The following is a 26670-nucleotide window of genomic DNA, read 5'->3' as shown; positions in this document are numbered from 1 at the left end:
TATCCGGATGACAGCCACACCCTTTTCTAGTCACGCGACAGACGACTTTGCGGATGCAGGAAAATAATTAATAGGACTCTAGGGATTTTGATAACGCAATTGTTTTAACGGTCAAAATAATGTCGAAAATTGATAAACACATACACTTCTAAATAAATAATACTAATATAGAGATAAAATGAATAGGTACACGTACAATACGATAGATTATTTAATATTGTCATCTTATCACCGTCTACGCTGTTAAATAAGCAATGATATTGGAACAAATGCACACGATCGACTATTTGGAAAGAAACAGAATGGTTTCGACAGTCCCCCTAGCTTTTTACATATTACACTGGCTACATCGGTTTAGCATTGGTAGCCGATGTTATCTGCCTTGATAATTAATGGTCGACGCATACCTAAAGCGACAGTGAATCCGCGCAATAGTGTTTATAGATAGTAAAGCGCCGGTATGAGCAAGCACGTAACGCGATCAATGGGGCTGATCGATTGATCTACACCAAACGTGATACACCGGTAGTGCCAATAGTCTGTTACGTATTCGGACAATCGGGAACGAGGGGGTGTACGACCCCTTCGTGTCCTGCTGGCACAGTGACCCTGTTACCCATACACTAGTCGGAGTACATTCTCGTACAAACACACGCCAGCACGTTCGCGCGCGTCGGCTATGTACACCGATGCGCGCGTATTGGTCGCCATCGATACCGATCAAATACCGAAGATTCTGAGGCAGCCCAAACGCACGTGCCCCCCTCCCCCTATCGAGACGCCTGTTGCACGTGATGTCGTCCTACGAAATATTCGCGGACTTCGCGCCTTCGACGCTTCGCGCGAGCTCCGGTCGTCGCCGGAATCTTGACACGACGTGGTTCATAAACGTATAGCGAAAGAATGCGTGCGAAGCGCGCGTTTTTCTCCGTGAATATGATACCGTTAATTTAATATTTTAAACAGTGCTTTACTTTCTTTTGTTCATGCTTATTATTATGCGCGTTTCTTAATTGTCGCACTCGTGCATGTCCGGTTTCAGAGTCGAGGATTATACGCGCTTATCGTATTTTATATATTGAACATTTACGAATTTAACAATATTGTATATTTTATCTACAATCCTAACATTTATTCTATTTCCTGTATTAATACAAGTTTCATACATTTTCAGAACAAATAAAGCTGACTTTTTAGCTGAAGATATTGCTCTGTGATATTGAGAATATATTTACTAAAATCATATTTTCTATTATTACTCGAATTTTTATATTAAATCGCGAAATGAGTTGACAAGCTCAAACAAATCATATCTATAATACTATATAGATATAAATAACAATGCTTTACTTTCTTCTGCTGATGCCTATTATATGTTTCTTATTTATGCACTCGTGTATGTTTGGTTTCAGAGTCAAGGAGCATACGTCTATCGTATTTCATATCGAATTTATGAATTTAGTAACATTGTACATTTTACAAGCTTTACTTTACTTCCTATTAAAAGTTGTATATCTTTTCAGAACAAGTAAAGTTGATTTTTAAAATAAAGATATTTTGCTTTGTGATCGGATATATCGAATGTATTCGCTCTAAAATTATATTATTACTTGAATACTGCATTAAATCGTTTAAAAATCACGTGCCTTAGGTTCACTGCGAAATGAGTCGTTAAGCTTAAATAAATCAAATCTACTATAGATATTATATAATCAGATCATAAAATGCTGAAGATTTCAATTAAATGTGCATAAAGTTGTTCGGGGAGTTGATAAATGTCTTCTGTCAATGCAGCGATCTGATTCTCGATGAAACGCATACTGCTCGAATAATCATCTGCGAATTATACCGCAGCATCGTTACCGCTCATAGATGAGATAATCGCACGATCGTAATTATCGACGATGCGATCGACCAGCCGATCGACGGAACAAAATTTATTGTCACATCGTATTTAACCGGCGGCGTGAACTGTCCGAGTCGCTGCGTTTGTGCAAGTGTCCATTGATATGTGCGTATACGCACGTGTGATATGTATTGCATATGTGTATCTATATATATACACATATATATGTATATGTATACATTACACCCCGTACGATCCCGTGTTTATTTCCACAATCAGGCGAATCATAATACTATTATCAGAGGGTGCAGCACGTGGGGGTGAACCACCGTGTCCCTGCACCATGGTGGCACACAACCCACTGATACGGTGACCCTATTGAGTGCGAATGCAATCGTGTGTGGGACGAGTCACGGTTAGGCTGCGAGCATGATCATGTTTGACATGGTAACTTGCATCGCGGATACAGCAAGGTTTATGCCGGTTGAATCATAGACGCGAAGAACGCATGTCGAAATGTGTGCGGTGTATCGCAAGAAATCGCGGAACATTATGATTCCTTGTAACTGAAACATGTATAGTACCAATTTATCGGTATTAACGATTTCATTAAAAAAATATTCACTTTTTGTAATTATTTAATTTCGTATTTTTATAAAGAAAATACTTAAATATCTTATTTGCAGAGAGAGAGAATAAATTTCTTAATTTAGAAAGTTTTTTATACTCTAAATTATTAAATCTATTATTTCGAGAAAAATTTAATATTGTAAAGAATCCGTTGATAAAACGATCCTGAAAGAGTAAATATACACGGGGATCATTAACGATGTAACGATCAAAAATATGTCATGGAATATTTTCATTCTAAATTTCATCGTTAATGAAATCAAAGATAATGATCGATACGATCCTCATCGAGTCCGCATAATTGGCCGGATTTTATACAATGGAAATGACGGTGGGTGTGCGGTTGATTTATTGTGGCGCTGTACCGTTGTTGCCGGTAATTTTATCTCCATCAAACGTTTTTCCAGGAAATCGAAACCAAATGGGAGTATTAATATCTCATTGTACGCTCGCGTGTCGCCGACACTTTTCCCGCTCACGCTGGGCTTTTCCATCGATTTATATCCCCTCCCACCATTTTTCTCGCCGATTAAAGTGAGTACTCGCGAAACCGCGCGCATCGAATCACAGTGGCAGCGTTTGAAATTGACAAAATGTTCATGATCACAAAAACAATTATACGCGGTTCGTGATTTTATTATTGACTCGCCACGGTGTCGATAATCAAACAAATACTTGTAATTAACAGCGAAAAATTAGCGTGAAGTGATCCACTGTGCCAACGCGACAGAGAGCAATTTACAAGACGGCTTAATTAAAAAGCACTCTATCAATGGTATTCGTTTGTATTTTTGATTTCCAAGTAATAAACGATACGCATTAGCGTAATCTAAATTAATCCTCGTCGATTGTAATTATTTTCGGTTTTGCATCAATTGATGAAACATGATCCGATGCAGCCTTTTAGTAATAACATATTCGTGATGTTAATACTGTATATATACTACTTTTAATATTAAAATTATTTTACATTAATATTTCAATAGCTTGAAATATTTATCGAAAGTATTAATAAAAGCGAAAGTAGTAATATAAAACTTTCCAGCAAACAAACTGACATTACTTACGTATTTGTATTTTGACGTTATTTTAACGTTTAAAACGTCAAAATAATGATACATAACGTCAGCTTGTTCGCTCTGTGAATTATATGGTCTAGAACATTCAATCTAGAGAAAATTCATTTTTATGAGTATAGTTAAACAATTGTAATTATATATATAAAAAAATTTTAGATAATTATTATCGAACATTTTAATCACATGGCTATAACTTTTCGTGTCTGAATACTAGGTTTGTTATTCCTTGAATGTCCCTTAGGCCGTGAATGTAGCGAGCCTCGAACGTTATAGCGGATAAAGATAGTCCCCTGATGATAACGCCGTACTAAGATACTGTTGTTTCGAAGCAAGTAGCCATATCTTGATTGGAATCTTTGTCCCTTACGGTTATCTAGAACTAGATGTGGATACGCGTGTAAAACTCGATTACTTGCATTTGTGGCTAAAATTGGTACACGATAAAACGTTTTAATATCGAATATGCGTTTTTTCTATATACAAATTATATCATCTCTACATTTATTTATATTTCAAATCGACAACTCTATAAATCAGCCTTTTTCTCCATGTTAAAACTACATTGTTAAAACTACACAATTGTGCAAAAGAGATTCGTTTGCCAAACGGTTATATCTACTTTGTATCATAAAGTCATTTATTTCGGCTGATAATGAGAATATAAAAGACACCTGCAGAATATATGCAACGCCCGTGTTCGCCGCTATATCATATTTTTACGAAGGCCGCGAGAACCTTCGAAATAATTATGTCGAAAGGATAAAAGCTTCTGCGATACGAATTAAAAAGGTGAGCGCGGATTGCAGCGGATCAAAGCAGCAGATCTCTCTGAGATTTTAAACAAGAATACAAAGAGCATAGATGTGATTCAGAATTATTTGAATCTGTAATATATGTAGAGAAAAAGTTTCGGCCTCATTTTTTATTATTTTTCAATTTTGACGGAAATTTGTGATGTGAATTTTTCGTGCGATGTAAAGAATGATTGTATTAATTTCGATTATATTGGCTTCGCATTACCTGTTTCTTGGCCTCGAATAATTATAAAGTTAAATCTTCAAAATGAAAAAAAGAAAAAATGTTTTAAAATGCAAACTTTAGCAAATAAAAAAAATATATATATATATATATATAGTACTCTCATCAAGTCTTTACTAAATAACCTATAGTGGAAAGGGTGTGTAACTTCTGAAATACTCTATATACGTTGACTCGCGTCACGCCCTTCAATTATCATGCAGCCTATCGCCCTGTTAGACTTCCGCATACAATTACTTAGTCGTAGAACCCGTAGTCATGTAAAGATATCCGAGAACGAAGATAGCTAGTTCTGATGATTCGTTGAAACAGCAAATTGAGCTACTATCCTCTCTGCACAAGCCAAACTTAACGTTATACGAGTAATTAAACAGAATGTGCAACAGGCCGTGTGCGATTTATAATTTCCAATAAAAGCCTGATGCTTTAGTTAAATTTTCTGTGGCCGCTGATCTCGTTGTATAAAACAGAAAAACTAAATATCACTTTATGATATCGATTAAATTATAAATCCGCATAATCCCACATTACCGCACACCTCTAATTGCCATCAATAATTATCGCATACCTGTCAGTGCCCGGAAACGTTGTTAAAATAATGTTTAAACTGCACGCTTTAATTACGTTGCTACCTGTTGCTGCCTGATTGCAAAATAAATATTTATTTGTTTGAATATTAATCTGTTATCTGTGCATTGCGCTTGGGTATTATGAGGAAAAATATTCTTGGCTGTGCATCAAAAAGAGAATTCGATACCATCGACCTCCCTTTAAACCACTTTAAACCAATCGCCACGCGGATATATCAGTTCGCCGCAGTGTTACCTGTTTATTGTATTTAAAATACAATGCAAATTTTATCTGTTTAATGAAGCGGACGCAAACGCGGTGTTTCGCGCGTTCGCGATTCCGATTCTGATTTTTTTTGCATAGGGAAAGTCGTTTCTGTATTTACTTCCTTGCCTTTTATATCGATACTCTTATAAGATGATGTTATTATCGTAAAGTGAAGATAAGATTGTGACTTTTCTTATTAATTGCCGAATTAACGTAACGTTACCCGTAGGTACGAGGTAAGATGACCAGTGAAACACGTGGCAAACGGTTGGCTCATTTTGCAAGATAAGAAATAACCGACTCGAGATCATGCGTGCAAGACGGTCGGTTGAGAGAATCCACCATGCGTTAAAGGTAGACTGCACGAAGGAGTAAGCAAGCATGTTGCGTGTCCGCCTAATCTTGGTATGGGGTGCACCTGTAGGGGGGCCCACAAGGAAGTACGACCCCATGTACACGATTGCTCACTCACCATAACGAAGACGTTGGCAAAAGTTAGGTGCTCTTTTAAAGGGCCGGATATCCTTTCGAGGCGCTAAACCACCAGTCTTTTAATAGTTTCAACGGTTATATTCACACGTGATTGTAACGGTTTTATGAGATGTCTCGCAGTGGGAGATCTCAAAAATAAATCAGATTGAAAAGAGTATATAAGATATGAACGTTAATAAAGAGAGTTGATTGCCTCTACGAGCTACTTTTAACGTATAGATTTTTCTTTAAATTTTTCACAAAAAATTTCGACACGTTTTTGACTGTACAAATTATGATGCGAGTCTATGGAATAAAGAAAATGTGAGAGCAGAGTATTTGCCTGAATGTTTCCGAGTGCTTTGTATCTGTGCGTCGCTCGACGATTTTCGTTGCACGTTATTTCGGTACAGGTATACGAAGCGCAGCCTAATGCATCTACGACGTAGAGGCTAGCAATTTCTGAACGAACGTAACGTGAGCAAGTTCCCAGGAACGACAATCGGTCGTCATAGTTACCGGATTTGTCCGTTGTCCCCGCGTTGGGAAGCGTACCTTCAATCTGCATTGTTAAGATCGCGGACGCGCGAACGTCAATAAGTGCCGCCACTTACGGACGTATTCTGCGATGGCGAACGGCACACGTGTATGCGCGCGTGCCTGAGTGCGTGGAGGAACGTGTTGCGGGTTCACGCCGCGGAACCATTCGGAGAATGTGCTCGGGTAGAACGAGGCGAACGGGGATTCGGACGCCATTACCACGGACATTGTCCGGCGGAAATCATTAAACTAAAATCTAACTACGGGCTAATATAGCAAACCCGGGCCTATTCTGAAAGCTTTCATACCCAGCCGCAATTCGCTTCGGTTTAGGCCGCAAGTACGGGTCCGCGGGGACAAAGCGTAACTCGTTGCCGGAATTCCCACGGATTCGTCGGCGATGATGGCACTGCGATGAAGACGACAGTGGCAAGTTTTAATGCGAATCTAATGGCTATCGGTGACCTTCTCGTACGTTACTTTTTGCAATATAAACTTTACATATCGTCGCAATGGGCTACGATCGCATAACGAATATGTGTTACGGATATCGTCATACCTTTGTGGGTCCATGTAAATTCGAGTTGCATACTTATAGATTGAAAATCAATGTAATTCCAGACCCAGAGTGTATTCTAGTTATCGCTTATATAGTTACAAGCCCCGACAGCGATGCGTTAATGTTTAGGGATACGATTCAATCAATTGGATACACTAAAACTTAAACGCTACTACTAATATCGCTGCATAGACAGCATCTGATTTATTCTGTACTGTGCTTCGAACGTAATCAGTCTTACCTTTTCTGTCTGTATCATATCGTAGTTATCCTAAGAACCGCAAATTATTGTACTTCTGCTCGATGCTTTTCTGTGAACTGCCAGAGTATATCGACGAATAGGAGATCTGTAAAGGAAAAGAGGGAAAGATTGTCAAAATGAGTAAAAGCATTACATTACGAGTGAAAGTGATCGAGCAAGGTGAAACGAGCGGAAGTAGTCGGTCGTCCGACGTACGTATGTAGCTCTCGGAACGAGTTTAAATAACAATTTCGCGGGAGAAAATGAGCCATCAAAAACAATGCGACAGTTAAAAGGTTTAATTCGAATGGTCAAAGGTGGAGAAGCGGAGCGACTCTGACTGCAGTCCAGGACCGCGAGGGAAAGCGAGAAACAGAAGAGTAGAGGAGGACGGTGAACGCAGGGGGAGGAGGAGAGGGTTACGTAGAGGATGAGAAAAAGAGGGTAGCGGTCGGGTGGCGAAGGGGGTGCGCGAAGTTGAGCCGAGGTACCTTTCAGTACCGACGTAGCCGACCTTCGTGTAAACGTACGGTACGCCTGTATGCCGGCGAATTATTATGGTGAAACGAGTACGAAAGCACCCCAATATCCTCCGTCGGCGGTGCGGCTACGAATCCATCGTACGTATATACGTTTCAACGCGCGCCTTGCTTGTGTACGCGCGTACACGCGTTTGGCTGTGGTATATCATTGAGTATGAAGTTGCTGGCCGGGTAGGAATGCTAATACCGTGGCTGTCACCGGCAGCAGCGGGTTCACCAATCCGTCCGTCCATCCGTATGTTTGTCCGGCATCGAATTAGACTTTTCCGCACAGACTTGAACGATAGTTCAGGATCGCATCGGTTCGTCAGTTTGATGCAAATCGTGATCGCATTATGTAGTTAGCGTCAGGATGGTAGCACTATTGTTCAAGAATATGAAGCACTTTTCATATTCCTCATGCTTGAATAGCAAGCTTGATAGAATATTCAGAGTTTTATCGGCCATGTTCTCTTTCAGCAGTCTGCACTGAATTCCTCGAGTAGACGCGATGTATTTTCAAGGAAAAGTCGGTATCGCTGCTTTCGAGATTTCTTTTGCAAATTTTCTGCCGGAATAAAAATGAGAGACAAGTTACATAACGGTCGGAATATCGTGATTTAATTTAAGGAAAAATCTTTTTGTCTTTGATATTGAGACTCAAAAGGACCATTTTATCGTTAAATTGACAACTTTATACTCAAATGACCGTTGAACGATAAGCCAGTTTAAGGTTTCCCGATTGCACCTGTTTACGACAACACGCATTCGATAATTGGAATCGAATATGTCAGTCGCTCAGTTCTAGCGGATCACGCACATGCACATTACAACTTGATGGAGTAGGATGGGCGAAAAGACTGACTCTAGGGAGTCGATGCCATTGATCTGCTCGATCTATGGAAGCTGGACGCTCGCAAATCAACCATCACACACTCACGCATGTATTCACGTTTGTATACATGCGTGCATACGCTTCTTGCCATTAGTGCTTCAGTACATATTCATGCGCATAAGGCATAAGTTGGTATCAGATAATTCGACAGAGAATGTTTTTCTCGAATTTTACAAAATGCCTTTTACAAAATTTCGCGAAATAAATTCCACGTTTACATACTGTATACAAAATCATATATATGTGCTCTCTTTGAGTTTAATACGGTATTTAAATCCTGCATTTAATCCTATCTGAAAATCGGACAAAACTTAGTAATCTTATAGGAAGCTGTTCTAAACTTTTAAGATTTGGTATCGCAATTCTTATTGCTTTACAAGCGTAATTCAGACCGCACGTATTCAGACATCGAAGATCGATTTGGTGGCCGTGACATAACTCACTAAACAAAACGAACGCGCAACGCGGCAAACGGTGGTTGACAAAAAACAAAAGCAAAAGCCAGAAAAAATAGAGTGAGAAGGAAGAGAGTTTGGCGATGAGAAAGAGAGGAAACTAGTGTGAAAAGAAGCGATAAGAGAGACTGGGACATTTCGATAGACGGTAGCGAGTGGTAGAAAGAGAAAGAGTGAAAAAGTATTCTCGACTGAGAGAGAGACTGAGAGAGAGAAAAGCAAAACGCGCGTGGAAAAATGAGAAAGACAGAAAGAGAGAGAGAGCGAGAGAGAGAGGTTGCAGTAGGAGCACCACGCGCGAGTAGCGAAAGCTGCGCAAAAAAACCGCAACGCGAAATCCGGACGCCCCGGAAAAAAGGGGCAAAAAGCCAGAAAAAAATAGTAGAACGCTCAACCCCGCCGGCGCACCCCCTCGCCATCCGATGGGGGAAATGAAATCGACAGGGCGTCCACCTATCGGTCCGATGCCACGTACACAATCCCGCGCTTGCATGTAGCATCCTCAACACATGTCGGCGGATTGCTTTGTCCACGTGCATTACGATACACCAGAGCGAACGCCCCCGCTGAGCACACACATTTACGCGTTCTCTCTCTCTCTGTCTCTCTCTATCTCTCTCTCTTTCTCTCTCTCGCGCGCGTTCCAGCCGATCCATGCGCTGGTGTGTTGACGGCGCGTGTGTACCCCGACATAACTAAACAAGCAACAAGTGACCTTAAAATCTACGAATAAAAATACCGGCCACACTGATCGGATATCGTGCGCAGCTGCAACAGAGGCGCGAAGGGGTGAAACTGGGTGAGAGGTGCGCATCACCGCGCCAAGGAAGCTCGAGTAATTGCGTGCGACTAGAATGCAAACATTATGATTATTGAGAAAAATAAGAGAAAGAGAGAGAGAGAAAAGTAGCGGCAAGGTGTATCGTGGAGAAATATTTCGTGGATTAAAAGTGAACAGGGCTTCTGATTATAACCGGTCCGTTCTCTACTTATTCTCTTCTTTTGTCAAATATAGACGCGATTATTACAGCAGGTTAACGAGCGCGCGCTACCCAGCTCGATTTCCTCGTTAATACACGCTAAATACTGAATGCGGAAAAGCCTGTTAATGCATCCCGACTTTTCCGTAGAGATTCGTTGTTTTAATTGATGCGTAAAGCGCATTGGGATGCAACAAATAATTTCACGGAGGCATTAGAGGAAGTATTATTGTAGGATTGATGGAATAAGACGATAAAGAACTATTCATCGATTCCAGACTGAATAAAAAAAATTTATCGCAATCGTATCTCTCGGTATATCTTTAGCGATCATTAAAGCGGTAAATTTTAACAAAATTAGGACTTACGAGAATATCTGTATTAAAAAAAGATTTTACTTATTATGTACTAATAATCGTTCTCTTATATTAGATTTGAATAATTGCTCTTAGTCCGCAATTTCATTCAGAGTAAAGACACGTAAGATATAATTGCTACGATATCACTTTTCCGCACTCGCTGCTGCAATTATTAACGTTGCGCTGGGAGAAAAAGTAGACGTGGTCTTCGTAAAGAGGGCGAGTTTCTTCTCGCAGCACTAGCATAGTAAGAAGCAACAAGTGACCTTAAAAACTGCGGGGATAAAAATACTGGCGGTTGATCGAGAGTTTTGCACGCCGCCGCTGAGCCAGCGGTAGATTGGGGTATGATTGGGTAAGTGGGCTTTTCGGGGTTGGAGTTAACGGGGCGGTGGAGGGAGTGTGTAAAAAGTGGTATAACACTGAGACGCAGGTCTGAACCGAGCACACTGTTTCGTAGTTTGGCCCATTTATTTGCACATAGTCATATCGCGCTATCGATGAAAATACCTCTCTGTTACTGGAAAATCGCTTTTAGTATGTTGAACCTTTGAGGAAAATATGTCGTTTGTAGTCAATAATTTTAGCTTAAACGATTGTAGTTCCGGCTGTGCAGTAAACAAAAAAAATAAAATAAAATTTAACATTGTCAGAAAACTGTTACGTCCCCTCGCGTTTTTTCATTTTTGACATTAATTTTGATATTTGATATGAATCGTAACACGCGAGGAAATACAAGAAAAAGCTTTTGTGGCTCTTAATTAGAGATATTATTCTAAACTTTTCATTATTTACGTTTGACGAATAATTATACTCGGTGGATAATCATGTTTTAACATGACATAGAATAGCCGCTGATCATTTAAATGTTTCAATTAATGTAACGATTAACTTTCATTTGCGAGTTGAGAAATATTGTATGAAAATAATACAAAATTCTTTAAGAGAGTAACCAATCCCGGTCATCGCGAGCTGACGTAGCAAATACGAAAGGACTAGAGCGCCGTGCGCGATCATTAGAGCAAAGGTGATAGATTCCAACCCCTTTTCTCGTTAGTTCCGCCGGCGACCGCCTAAGCAGGAGCTCGCCACTGTCCAGCAACCCTTTCACTACCACACGCCGTTCTCAACCCCTTAGTACGCACGTACAGGCGTCTACAGACTCGCGGCGATTTTTCTTCAGCGTATACTACTACAACCCCGCCGCCGCCGGCGCTTCTCACCACCACCGAGACACGGCGCCCCATCGCGCGCAATACAGACAGCGAGGTTGCGCGTGTCCTCGTTTCGCGTATCGAAAGGGTAGCGGAGCCTCTCTTTTGCTGGTGATCGCGCATGACCGAGCACGCTCGTCGTCTCGCTCGCACCTCTTCCGTCCTGACCGACTAAATTATAGGTCCGCTCGCTTGTTTATTCACGCTTAATTACACGAGAGCCTCGCGATGCTCTGTAACGTACGCGCGTTGTAGTCGACAGAAAAGAAAAAAGGATCTTGATCGGTGTAACATCGAGAGCGATCCTGCAGTCTACGATACAAGCTATGTATATATAAAGTCCTCTTTCAAAAAGGATACTCGATTTTTAATCTTTTGTACACGATCGAGGGACAAAAGAGAGGAGAGTAGTAGGCTCCTTTAAGGAGCTTTTTTCCCCCTCGAAATTTCGAAGTCTCTACCTTTTATACATCAAATCCTCGGGTCGAAGGTGAGCGTTCGAGATATCTCACCGATACGTGCACGCGTATACCGAACGCACACCGTCGCCTCGGAAATACCGATGTTACACCTCGTGCTATCCGCATGGCTCACACGTACACGGGCGTAGTCGTGTCGGTGTGATAAAACGCGGTCGCTCTCTCGCACGCATCTGTCCTCGCCGCGCCTGTCTCTCTTCCTTCGTGTATACCTTCGTAGAGGGTCGGTGGTCAGCTTGTAACGGGAGGCTTCTCTCTTTCTCCCTTTCTCTTTCGCGCTCCCTCCGTCGTCTCCGCCGTTTCCGTCTGCGTTGTGCTACCCCTCCGGGGCGCGCAGAGCCTTCCTCTCTTCTCCGCAGCCTCCGCAAGCTCCGTCTTCCTCCTACGATCGCTGTCCGGCGCGTCTCGAACGAGTTCGGTGGCGCTCGTATCGTTCGTTAGAGCGCGTCTTTGTCGCACCCGAGCCTTCGGGAAAAGAGAAATGCCGCGTCCCGTCTCTCTCCTTCGTACGCGGCTCGCCCCCTGCCGACCCCTGCCCATCCTGTACGTCTACCAACGGCGATTCCGTCGCGAGCTTATACGATCGGGATCTTCCTCGTCGCACCGCTGATTCTCCCGTTGCTATCGTCCTCCTCGAGACCCGTTCAGGAGCGCTGACGAGGCCATCGTCACCCGGGGTAAGACGCGTTACGTTTTGGATATCTTTCCGATTGAAGATCGAATAACGTGACATTACAGTCTAAAGATTCGCATTTAAGTTAAACGTATTCCGCATAAGTATAAAACGGCAGTTATGTATAATGCCGTTTTACGCCCGAACTGTACGTTTTGCTTCAAGTAGATCTCGAACGAAGTTGATTTCGTCGTCTCGATCTCATTCGATCTTAGCGCTGTCGCGCGAATGTGCCAAATGAATCGCAGTTAACGCAACTTGGACTCCCACGTGGAAAAAAAAAAAAGGCGCGATCGCGCAGACCTTAAATAAGTTACGGGCGAGCAGTACGGGCATAGCGTTAATCGACGTAAACGGCGTCTCGCATAAATCTTCAATTTTACCGCTCCGGGCGGTCGGGTTCCCGCGTAGAGCCAGCGCCAAGGGGCGGTCCTGCTCCCGCGGCACTTTTCTCTGTCCCTCTGCCCGGCGCGCGAGCCGTATCTCGCACACCAGCAATCCCCGCGTCAACCCTTCGCCGGCAACCCTCCGCGCGCCCGTCCGTCCGTCCGTCCGTCCGTTCATCCGTCGGTCCGTCCACCCGTTCGCTCGCTTCGCCGGTCCTTCTCTTCGGCCGGCGCGGATCTTCTTTCTCTCGTTCGTTTCCCACCGCCTGCCGCCGATCTCACGCCGACGACGTGCCGTCCTCGTCCCTCGCACTGCCCGCCTAGGAGAAGCAACGACGGAGCTTGCGGGAACGCGCGGTAGAGGCGCCACCGTACGGGGCAAAGTGGCCAAGAGGGGCCACCGGCTTGCTCCGCCGCTGGCCGGCGCGCGTAGTTCTCTCCCTTCGGCTTACAGCATCCGCCGGAGCTTCTCCTCTCTCCGCCTACGCGGTGCGAGTGTGCCGTGTGCGCCAGTGCGCCCGCAAGCCCGAAAGTTCGCGCTCCGCCACGCAGCCCAAGCTCTCTCTACCCGCGCGCTGATCGGCCACGTTCGTCAGGCCGGGAGCCCCCACGTAAAAAGAGGCACCGGGGCCGCGCGCGCGAGCCAAGGAAAAGGACGAGAAAAGGAACGATTTGTTTAACGTATATATTTAGAAATATAAAAAAGAAAAAGTTCGGTTCTCACTTTTTTTTTTTTCTTAAGTAAAAACGGAAAGTTTCGCGACGAAGAAAACGAAAGGGAAGCAAAGGTGCCGGGGGAGGACTTGTTTAACGACGCGACTCGACGTAGTAGATACTGTGATGTTAAAAGCTCGCCCGAGAGCTTGCAGTGAGAGAGGATCGAAGAAGATCGTCAACCTGCCGGCTTCGAGTGCGCCGATGTTGTGAACATCTTCTTACCCGTCCTCGTCCTCCGAACTTGTCTCCTTGGGATCGGCGCAACAAACAGGTGAGTGCGACAATCAGCGAGCGAAGGGAGACGTCCCTTCAGAGGTGACCCTTCCTCGTTCACTTTTCATTTTCCTCGTTCCGCGCGTGTAAGTTTCGAGTTTCGTGTAACGACCCTCTTCTCTTCGTGTCAATCCTTCGGACTGTTAATCGTTCCGTTATTTATCTCGATCGCGCGATTTATTTTCGCGAAACTTAAGACGTTACAACTTTAACGTAAATCGAAAAGAAAACGACGAAGATTATAGAATTTCTCTTGCCACGACAAACGGATTATGCTTTTATTTTCTATGATCTTCCTTTATTTTATGATTAAAATAATCATTTTCTCTTTTATCGTATGCTCTATTTTGACATAAGACGTGAAGTAAGAGACACAAGTGCAACGAAAGGAGAGACGAAAGATTCCCGCGAAAAGTGGAGATAAATAGAGACGCGCGTTGATTTTTTTTCGGGTCTCGGCAAAACGAAAACGGACGGAAGCTCTGTTCTAAAGTGGATGCACATGCGAGTGCGATTTTATACACAATTAAGCAACCCCTGTGACAGCACTTACTTTCTTTCAGTAGAGGGATACTTTGTTCGGAGAAACGGCGCGTCTTTCACTAGTGAAACACTCGCTTATTTTCCTCACGGTGTCTGACTACGCGGGCCGTTTCCCCTTAAGCTAGTTATACTCCGCGCGAAGGAGGCATTTCCTTCCGATCGTGTGGTGATGTTGACGGTGACGGGTGTGATGTGCTGGTGCTAAATGTGTTCGCGGTTAAGAAACGACTGTAAAAGAAATTCGTAAAAAGAACGGCAGCGACGAGACAATCACCGAGTGACAATAAGATCGTGCGGGAGATCCGTATCTCTCCGATCATGGTGCTTCTGACTAATGAAACAAAAATGATCGTGCGATTGATAAGCAAAGAACATCGTGCAATGTAATCGCGCTAATAATAAATAATTGCGCAGCTTTTTATTGAAATGGACACGCTAAGATATTCAAGTATCGGATACCTCAACGGTCTGATCGCGTAAGGAATGTTCAATCGCTTTGAAGTTTGCGCTGCTCTGTGACATCACTTTGTGCGATATTCCGTCGACGATTGAAAAAAAGAATACGAGTGTAAAAATGTGTTATAATAACGTCATAAATTTTCTTTAAACTATAATACTAAATATAACGAACCCGAATGTCTAAATAATTCGGTTGTAGAGAAAGGCGTGTCACAATTACGTGATAAACTTAAATTTCCACGTACGTAAAAGTCGCGTTGCTAGAAAGATTTAGTACGAGTGTTTCAATAAAAGTGAATAAGAAATTCAGTCAGTTATAGGGAATAAATAATAGGGAATAAAATAATAAATGTGTAATAATAGATACATGTTTGAGAAAAAAAACTATTTTTAAACAAGCCGCGTGCAATAAATGCAATGAGTTGAATTTTAAAATACTAGTAAAATTGCAACGTAACGCAAAAGGGATTGACAAACAAAAGAGAATTTGAAACGCGTGATAATTCGGCAAAACTTATCGGAAACATCTTCATGACAGTAGGTATGGCCGGCTCCTGTCAGCCGGAAAAGCAGAGATGTCAAACATTGTTCCGACGGCAGCCGTTTAACCCGCGACAGGTCGGGACAGACGCAACGCGGATTCGTTTTTAAATCAATAACATAAACCTCACCGAAGCTATTCTCAAACGCGACATAAGCTGAATTGTATAAATAACCGATCATTTAGAGAATATCAATTCGCCGTAATAAATAATGTCTCGAGAGTCACGCCAAATCCAATTAACGCTTCGAAAATCAGAATCATTTTTCGTTGCATCAAGTATTTTTATAACTATTCGAGATTATCGTGTTAATTTTTGCATATGATTGCGAATTACACTTCTCGATTTTATAGAAAAAAGCTAATCAGTGGAGTAAAACTTAGAAAAAGTGACAGAAGAATTCAGTGCTGTAATTAAACGTTTCATCACTCTTCGTTTTTTGCTGATTAGCGTAAACTGTATTTCGGATAGTTAAAGGAATCTTATTTTTATCGTACACTTAAAATTAATGAAGGCGATGAACGATGACGTATCCATGGAACACTGTTAGGATATTATTCGAGCAGTCGTCCGTATTGAACTAACATTAAGATCACGAGGAAGAGTAACCAAGTCCAACGGAAAATCCAGTAGAACCAGTTTCGTCGGTTCAGGTACACGTTCGAAAAAAAAAGTCCGGTTTTGGAGCGAAAGGGTTTCAGTAAAGCGCGCGGCGGAACTGTTTTGCTGTCGGAATGCCGCGTGCAGTTAGCGGTTCGATCGATGGTCGCGTATAAACAGCTAATAATCAAACGAATCGTGTCATAAACAATCCCCACGGTAGGGGCGGTAGGGTGGTGGTAAAAGTATAAATGAGTGTCGATCGGTAGTGGGGTATACAGTCAGGGGTGGGGGTGGCGGCTTCGAAAAGCGCAGAAAAGCTTGACCCGCATAAAAATTTGTTTCGATACATCCGCGGCCTCACTGGTCTCTCTCTTTCTCTCTCTCTCTCCCCCTCTCTCTCTTTTTTTTTGTGACTGGAAATGTGTAGTTAATAAGAGAAGCCTATCTATTATAGTTTCTAGAATACTGGTCTGTTATGATATTCGGAATCCACACATCTGTTAATTCGAACGTTTAATTATTACGGATTTCGAAACTCGAGCATCATCAGTTTTCGGAAGATACTTTGAATTTTGATTCCTTTTAATTGTAGGCGCGTTACTAAAAGCTACAACAACTTTATCAAGTTAAATTTTGTTTTTTCAATCAAATTTTTTTGAAAATGAACGATTATGTCATTCTCTCAGCATCTAAATTAATATATACTGACAGAAATATTTGATATAACCATTTATTTAGTTGATATGTGATTGATAAAAATTTTCTTATTTTTCATTTAAAAAAGTGTTGTACTAATCAAAATTTGATTACCTTATGATCTGTTTTCTGTTCTTGCACTAGATTACACTAGAACTTTCTTTCTCGCTTTCGACAAATATCAAATATATACTTTTCTCCCACTTAGTTCCAAAAGTGTAAATTAATTCAGCCACAGATAACAGATCTCTAATCAAATTTTGGTTATTTTAGCCAGGTTTTGATTAGAATAACGAAATTTTGATTAGAAATAAAAATTATGTTGTGCAAACTCTAAAATTTGATTATTCTAACCAAATTTTAGTTAGAACAATACAATTTTTTAATGAAAGAATAAGACAGTTTTTGTTAGTCACATATCAGCAAAATGAATTATATGTACCAAACATTTCTTTCAATGCAATTTCGTAGTCAAAGAACTATACGTCAAAGGACTTTCGTGACAGCACATTGTAAATCAAAGTCTATTCTTGTGTATGTTTAAATATGTATATCTTTTTTCCAGGCGAAAAAAATAAAAATCGGAGTGCAAGTTGAATATAAGAGAGGATTAACGGAAGTGTAAATGAAGCTTCTAAGAGATTAAATTTGAAACAACGAAACATAAAAGAGGCTTCTTTTATGTTTTATTGTTTCAATTTTTGTTTTCTAGAGAAGTTCCGTTTACACTTCTGTTACTCTCTCTTTATCTTCGACTTACTTTCTAATTTTTATTTTTGCCAGGATGAATTATAATTCTTAATTTTTCGACAAAATATCTGTGATTATTTGTGATGATGTTCCAAGAATAAATTATTATTGAGTATTCGGTCAATTCGAGTCATGGTGTTTAATATCTTTGTATGAATTTTTACTAATTTTATTAGGCATTGTTTTCTTTTTTGGCTATTTGTCAATATAATTTGATTATTTTATGGTGTTTTATAAGCAAAATCTTTCTCTAAATAAATTGTCGTCCGTCCAAAATTATTGTTTTATACTGCGTAAAATTGAAGTTTTGCCATACTGTGAAATTTTACTATTAATAGTAATGTAAAAATAAAAAAATTTTATTTCTTAGATACGTACGTATTAATGATATTAATAATCATAATTTCAAATATTTTTAATCTATAAATTATATTTTAAAAAATTTTATTCAAATGACATTTATAAAATTACGTTTATTTGACATAATAAAAAACCAACCAAAGACAATTTTGTCTTTGGTCGGTTTTTCATCATATTTTATATTATTTTCAATAATGAGCAGGTTATTTTTGTTTATCTTTATATTTATTTGTATTTGTTGATAACTAAGAGAATGATATAGTATTCTACGAAATCCAGTATTCCGTAAAATCTTGTTCATAATGCAACACAGTGTAAACCGCTTTGAAAATCTACGAATTTGTCAATGTATTATTTATAGAAATTTGTCAATGTATTATTTATAGAAAATATCTTCCATCCTTATATTTTATAAATTTTATGTTTTTGCAGATTTCACATTAAGCTTATATGAACAAAGATTTAAAAAATACCACAATTAGATTCTTTTTCGTAGAAAACAATTTCGCACAATGAAATAAAATCACAGACAGATTGTCCCTAAATTAACAATAGACTGTATCTCATGTTCTTTATATTATTTTTCTGTTTACTTGTTGTTATATAATTTTTACATTGCGTTGCAATCTATCATTCACATCTTTCATAGTATTCTTCGTGTCTTCATCTTAATCAACTACATGTCATCGCGTGTCTAATTTTCTTTGTCTCTTTTCATATAAACTTTAAAGTAGTTTACCCGTATCTTTTTGGAACGGAGCCGTTTCAATAAAGTCATTGACAGGTATGACATTAATCTTTCACGAAAATATAGAAAATATAAAAAGTTGAACAGGAAGTCGAAAATACACACGTATCGCGCCACGTACCGTGGAAAGATATAACGGACCTTTATTCTTGTCTCACACTAACTCGTCACTGTCACCACCATCTCCTAAATGAGAATTCTATCCGTCAACGGAACATATCAGAGTATCGATGACAGTAACGCACGGGGTTGTGCAGCTTATTCCGGAAAGAAACGCGGCGAAAGTGATCTTGTCGGTGCGTCACATCGACGCGTGACCAGGACGGGACGTATATCGTCGAAGATCGATGCGCCTGAAACCGTTCAAAAAATGAAACAATATATACGGCCACCTTTCCCCCTCCGTCCTGTAAAAAACCACGAGGTCGGTCCTGTTGTTGTCTCTCGCAGTGGGAACGTCAGGGGTGGGGAATATGTGTACTCCGAGGGTGAACGGTATGATAACGTCGAACTGGTCGACACGCGATGTATCGGTCGGCGAAGAGAGGAAAAAATGAGAGGGGGGAGGGGAGAGGGGTTGTGAAGGTTGCCCCCGAAAGAATCGAAAGTTTCGTCGAGTCGTAGAGATCTGCGGAGAGCAGCGTGGCGAGGAGGATGAGGTGGACGAAGGAAAAGGGTTGGGGTGACTCGAGGCTGCTTGCTTGTAAGAGTCCGGTGGCACGGAGTAGGGAGATACATCGGCGGATCAGGGATAGGACGACGAGGGGGGAGGGGAGACGGGAAGAAGGCGCGTGTAGAGGGGATGCGAGTCGAGGGTGAGTGGGTTAACTGCAAAACCCGATCGTCCGTGTTTTTATCTTAAGACGACTCTCCTCCGTAGAAGCCGTAGGAGACGAGAAGAAGGGGTTTCTCGTCTCGCTGGAAGGGATTCCTCGCCGTCGGGTCCGCGTTGGAGGGGTAGATACGGCGGCGGCAGCGGTTACCGGGATCGACGGGGGGGTGGGTGGGGGTGGTGGTCTCGCTTCTACGAAAGAGTCGGTGGGGATAAGACTACCCTCGGAGGCAGGAGTGCGTTTGCGCCGCCGCCGTGGAGGTGGCATCGGGTGCTAAGGGTTGCTTATTCGCCCTGGTCCCTGGCGGGGGAGGGTGGTCTCTCTCTCGTCGACGCTCACGACGGGGGTGGGGAACCCCTCGTCCCCGACTGCAGGGTTAGGGTGGTCTTTAGGTCTGTCAGTAGCAAAGCGGCGGCCTCATCATACGGAGCTGCCGGGGCTGACCAGCGAGGCCGAAATCACTTAAGACGCGTACACCTTGTAATATACCCACCGGTACAGACTCGCGCGCGCGCGCACCGCTAGCCCACCTACACATACACACGTACACGACACGTACACGTACACCGCATACACCGACCAACACGTATACACTCACATGACACTACTTGCGCGCGCGCACACGTTAACACACGCGCAACACACACGTATACGACCGGGGGAAACGACGACGGCTCGCCTATACCGTACGGAACTACGGAGTCTACGGAGTATACACGGAGACGTTCGGCTTACATGCACGTGCGTACACGTCCGAGGAACACGCACACCCGCTCGCGGATATATACGTATGACTTAAGGACACGAAGAACCAAACGTCGTGCAGCTACGGGTCCGCGAACGTGGTGCACGAGATCGTGGTGACCAGGAAGACCTCGCGCGACGAATCTCAAGTCGTTGACAGCTCTACTATAGGCGGTCAACGGACGGACAGTGATCACCGGTGGTGCAGCAGGTGCTTGATCGTGGATAAAGCGCAACGTGACTTGCAATGATGACGAGGAAACTTTCGCGGAAGACAATGTGATCCCGCATGTTACTCTTCGTACCTCGTGATTTCGCAAAATGATAGGCCGACCGGGTGAACTGTAGGTGGACTACAGTAGTGCGGCGATCGGTTACAGTGTCCGGGCGGAAATTTTACAGCGGTACTTCGTCGATCTATACGGATAAACATTTGTGTCCGCGAATCCGCGTTTCTTTTTTTATCAAATCTGTGATTATCGTTGCTCCTACGGCGCGCCGTTCGTGACTCAGTGTGACACGTGTGTTTATCCCGGGGATAATGTGGTCGCATCGTAGATAAGGTAAAGTTACGTGTCCCGTGCATATCTTATGTGTTCGAGGTGTTTTCGGTGCTGTCTCGTAAATGCGCAGCGATAAAATGATCGAGCTACTCGCCGAATCGTTCTTTCATTGGTTGTGTAACGTACTTTGAATATTTCAGAGGCAGTCATTGCGTGTCGCGTTACACTTGGCGATAAACGTTACGAGTTTCAGCAAATAAATTTGATGAATCAACGGGGAGAAATAAGGAAAATGATAGAAAGGACAAAAAATGAATCGTCGGATAGAATTTCTTTCGTGTCTCTCTTCCAGTGTTTCTTCTCCCTCGCCCGAGTTCGGAAGAGGGTCGTCGGACGTTGCGTGCTTTCGTAGATATTGTGGGGTGTAACGCATTCGTAAATGCATTCCCATTATACGCAAGCATACTTCGTGCCACCCTGATTTAGTTTCGAGTCGCGGCCGTCCGTGATTAATGATGGACGTGGCTTTAAATTAGGACGACAACGTGCTATTAAATTAGCGGATAATTTGATACAGAATATAATACGTGGTATCGATATCGCCAAGTGTCGGGATAGAATTTGATTCGGTCGAATGGCGAGATTATCGATGGGCGCAAAATGAAAATCATATTTTCGAAGCCCATCAACCTAATTTTAATATGCTATTCTTTACGAGGTGCATAAAATGATCGTATAACGCGGGTGTGCTGGGCGTGCTGATTTTCGAAGCGAGTAAATGCGTGTCGGCGGTGTTTAAAAAAACCTAGCTCTCCGGTGGGGTGACGCTGAAAAGAGCCCCGCGATTTGTATTATCCGGTAGTGTTTAATTGAGATTTAATTGACCCCTCCATTATTCATCGCGATTGTCAATGCGCGGTTTATGCGGTGTGTGCTACCAGTGTTTCGCTTTCGTTCGCTCATATCATTGTTACAAAATACAATTTATGCTTTTTGCTTTTGGTTGCATTTTATTTATTTCTGTTTTCCCCACGTGTACATGCATTATCCTGTGTCTCGCCTAATCGACGCTGCAAGCTGCTGTCGCAATGTAACTACTTGTACGATTGTACGCGGAGTTACATGGTTCCGACAGCTCGCGCGTTCCTTTACACATCCCCCGTATCCTTGCTAATTTATATTTTATTTTATACAGTTTACGTCGATAAGGCGCATGTAAGAGACGACGATTCTGGGAACCAAACTTCGATGGCGTAAGAAATTCCGTAATTGCGAAATCGTTGGAAGTCGGATTATGCATCATAACCGTCACTGTCACATCATCGTGCCGCCCATACGAGCCTTTCGTATAATCGCATGATTTTATCGCACGTCACCTCCGTCGGGAGTCCGCGGTTTCGACGTCGCGTTTATATCCACATCTATTTTCTCTCGCGAAGACCATTCCGCCGATAATGCATCGGCTTTACTATTCGACTAATAGGATCGGTATTTTCCGACTTTTATTTTGGGCAATCTTAAACCGTTGGCTCGATCTGCTCCATTTGGGTATGAATTTTTCAAAAAATCAATTTAAGGTTCGTGAACCTCGAGATTCGTGATGCAAATGCGACGCTGGCCAAGATGTAAAACTAAAGAATATCGTTGCATCACACTGAAAGATTACCGATGTTTCAACTGGTTTATATTTGTGAATTTTCGAGGAATTATGTCTGATATCTCGTTCTCTCATTTCGCAAACTGAGCAATAAATAGAAATTGTCCTCCACGATATCCGCGCGAACATTTGCTTAACAATTCGACAAGAACGGATATAAATAGCGACATATAGAGCCTGTTTCCACCAAGTAGATCGTAATAAAGCTTCAAATACACATAATTACTTAGCTAACCGCGCGCGCGAAAAAAAAAGATTTATTACGGTAAGATTAAACAATTTTTATTTGAGTTGCACTCGAGTAATAAGAGTACGATGAATTATTAATAATCTTAAAGTATCGCTTGAGAATTGTAAGAGAATATCGAATTAAAAGCAGCATTGTATCACCAATGCATCTTAATACAGATTATCTAACCGAACAAGATGAATATTGAGCGCACGAATAAGGATGCTTTTACGGTCCATTAGCAGTGTCGAACTTTATTGTATTTCTAAAATTGTCCACTTTGCTTTCGTGTCGTTTATAAAGAATGTCTCTTAAAAAAGAGTTCAGTACTACTTCTCGATATTTTGTTACTTCCTTCGGACACTAAACAAGATTATATTCATTTAAACCGACTAATTCGCTATTGACTCGGCGATAAATTAGAACCTCATTTGATATCTTTTAGTTATCGAAGAATAGGTTAAGTAAACGTGTCATAGAAAGTGTACACGCTATGTATCTACATATAGATCGATACGATTGAACGAAGTTAATTTTGAAAGAAGAAATTCGCGAAGTTACGAATGCAGTAGATTTCACCGTACAATTTTAGACTTGGATTCCGAAGAAGTGCAACATGTCCGATTTGTACAGCGCAAAGAGATTTGTCGAAAACTATCGACTCGCGAAAAAGGTTTTGGTCACACTTCGTACAATTCTTTGATCCTTCGTGAAGAGGTTCAAGAGGCCTTTGACCTATAATCAACGAACGTGTCGAACAATACGGGGCAGCTGTCACTGTCCCTGTCTCTGTCGCTGTCGCCCGTTATCAACATCTGCCTCGTAAAGCAGAGTAGTAAGTGTGAACACCGACACACGGCTACGCATAAGCATATACGCATACATATACATCCCGCGCGTCTGTAATCTACAAACAGCTTCGAATTCAGAGTTTCACGCTTATCGCGCGCGAGTTCTCCTTCCAATATTTGTTCGCGGCGAAAGGGGGATCGAGTGACTTTTATCAAATGGCCGTATTGTCGGCGAAAGAATGGACGTCGCATTCCCACACGACGCGTTCCTTAACAACCTCCAACGGATTCGTTAACGGCCGATAAAATACGAGGTATCATGCATTGACACTTTTGCACATTAAGCGCGACGTCGGCGATTTTGACAGCGAAGCTCCATGTTTCGATACGTTCGTGCATCGAAGTTGCTTGGGATAAGACACAATACATTTCCATTACTAAAGCATCTTTATAACTGCGACGTGCATACCGACAACGCAATTATAACTTTGATGTCTATAATTGAAAGCAAAAAAAACCATTTCTCGTGTGCTACGAGAGAAATCAATTTTACATATGCAGAAAGGGTGGAAACAGCTTTGCTTGATTAGCTTACTTGTTTGACAGCGGGGTTGATCGAACGGGATTAAAGTTCGCATCTCCATTACAGACAATCTTAGTGTTATTCAATCTCGGAGTGCTCCGGTTCTTAATTAATTTTGCTAAAGTTAATTTGCGGCGGGGATAAAAGCAGATTTCCGATGTACCGAATCGCGTAACTTTTTCTCGGTAGGGAGAGCGAGACTTAAGTCCTGACGACAGAAAGCTCGGATATTTGATTTAATGAAATCTCTGGATTACGCAATTACGAATCCGGTGGGGCCTACCGGATCTCAAAGTTCGCATCGTTCTTGCTCGCGAAACTTGCGGTACGTCTCGATTTTCAGCTGGAGTTTACACTTCGCCTTGAGATACATCTAAAGCCGTCATGCGTCAAATATGACGGCACTTTCGTATCGCTCATGTAAGATTATGGCGTACCTAGGGAAATCATTTATTTCTCGAACCGAATGCACTTGGGATGTATGTATCTTTGAAAGTTCACAGAAGTGTCAAAACCTAAGTAATATTCCGCGCGAATAAGATCTGTAACATACACGACGGAAAAGTGTTAAGTGTAAATTTATAATTGTAATCGAATACAGAGATATACATTTTGTGCAAACAGACAAATGATACAAAAAGTTATCTGTGAGAGATAAAAAAAGGTAATTTAACTTAATAAACATATAATTTAGTATATAATGAATAAGCGTAATTATTAGCGTAGGTATTAGCGATATTTTGCTTCAAACGGTTCAATTTTATCTCTTATAAAAATGCAATTTGTGTAAAAACAAAATAAGTAGAATTACCTCGATTAGTGAATTCTATTATATATTTCACGCGTCCTCCCGTCAAATAAAAAAATGACACTCGTTTTTCGAACCGATAGGAGTGGATTGTCATCGCGCGGGCTTAATCGCCCGTGTCATTAGCGTATGTACATCGCATGTAGACGAAGAGCTCTGATTACATAGCGTTCCCCAACTGAAGCGTGATACTCGAGGATCGTTCGAGGATCGTTCGAGAATCGAACTAGCTGCAGTCGAAGCGTGGATCGAGCGATTGGACTGAGATCCAAACAAGTCTGTGTACTATCATTGCTTTAGGAGCCTCACGGGCCTTCATTATGGATCATGTCTCGGCAAGTGTTGGGAATAACGCTGTTTAGGCGTTCCCAAACGGCGACCATTGTCAGGAATCCGCCAAGTTTCGGACTGCCACTTGCCGCTGACGCGTTAAGACGCGCCGTCGTTGTCGTTAGCTCTATGCGACGCGAGACGAAAACTTTTGTCAGGTCTGAATTGTCGAGCCTAATCTCCCAGGACACGCGCGGGCGAGAAGTGAACGAGGTAGGATGCGTGCGAATGAAGTTCACCAAGTTTCGACTTTCGCCGAGAGATCTTCCAAGTATAAAGAAGACTTGGAAGAAAGAACCTTGATCTAATCGGACTGTGCCATTCGTAGGGAATCACGGAGGGACGGAAACTTTCGCGATCGATATATTTGAGCTAAAAAGTAGCGTCACTTATCGTGAAAAAAACGCGGCGACGAAAACAATGTCGAGTAAGCGACACGGGCAAAATAACGAGCAATAAAAATGCACGGAAAGTAACTCTCTTCACGCTTTGTAAAGATTTGGAAATACGGGGCAGACTTTTATGGTCTCTGCGAAGGAGGAACTGTTCCTTCGCGAGAACGCCGTTCCTAAGCTCGTTGAAACAAATGTAGCCGAATGCCGGCCTATTTGCATACTCATTGTGCTGTAAGTACTTCACCCTAACGGCGGTGGTTGGTAGATCTCATAGCAAAACGGGATACACTGATGCGAGGTCTCGAAAGCTCGGTGAAAATCGTTAATACCGACCAAGAATGTAGTATCTAAAATTACATGAAATTTCGCATTACACACATATATATATATGTATATGTGTGTGTATTTATATATGTATATATATGTTCTTTTAAAAATTATATTTAGCAATTTCGAAAAATTATTTTTATTATTTTATTAATTTACTATAAGTCTTTTTCCCGTTCCGAGAGTTTAGATAAATGTGACTTAATATAAAAAATAAATATTTTATTTATAAAATAATAAAATTTACAGCTCGTTGGTTTAAAATCAATATGAATACAAGCAATATCAATGCGAATCAAAATATCGATGTTGTGGAGCGAGCAATTCTTTTAGTAAAACAATTAATGTCCTGGAATATTTTGATCATTGCGGTCATCTTTAGTTATGCAGTTCTTCTTTTATTAATAAATGATGATTTAAAAGTATAAAAATAGATAATTAAATAAGAATTGTGTTATTAGATCATATTATATATATTATGATTGATATGGTTTTTTATTTCTTTGTCTCTTAACTTTTTTATTACAATGCTTTCTATCGATTGCTTTTATCGGTTCAATTTATAAGACATGGGAG

At 41.7% G+C, this 26670-nt stretch overlaps 1 protein-coding gene across 1 annotated transcript in view; it reads left to right on the top strand.

The window, feature by feature from the left end:
• The window catches only part of LOC108776377 (uncharacterized), a 100612-nt gene that overhangs the window by 4265 nt on the left and 69677 nt on the right, over positions 1 to 26670 (top strand). The window contains exon 2 of the mRNA XM_018542976.1: positions 14077 to 14191. Coding sequence (XP_018398478.1) covers positions 14077 to 14191 — 115 coding nt within the window. The remainder of the gene's footprint in view (positions 1 to 14076; positions 14192 to 26670) is intronic.

This window comes from Cyphomyrmex costatus, unplaced genomic scaffold (genome assembly GCF_001594065.2).
Source record: "Cyphomyrmex costatus isolate MS0001 unplaced genomic scaffold, Ccosl1.0 scaffold36, whole genome shotgun sequence".
In the NCBI taxonomy this organism is placed as follows: Eukaryota; Metazoa; Arthropoda; class Insecta; order Hymenoptera; family Formicidae; genus Cyphomyrmex; species Cyphomyrmex costatus.
The sequence above is the reverse complement of the archived record's forward strand: the minus strand, read 5'-3'. Positions and strand labels throughout refer to the sequence as shown.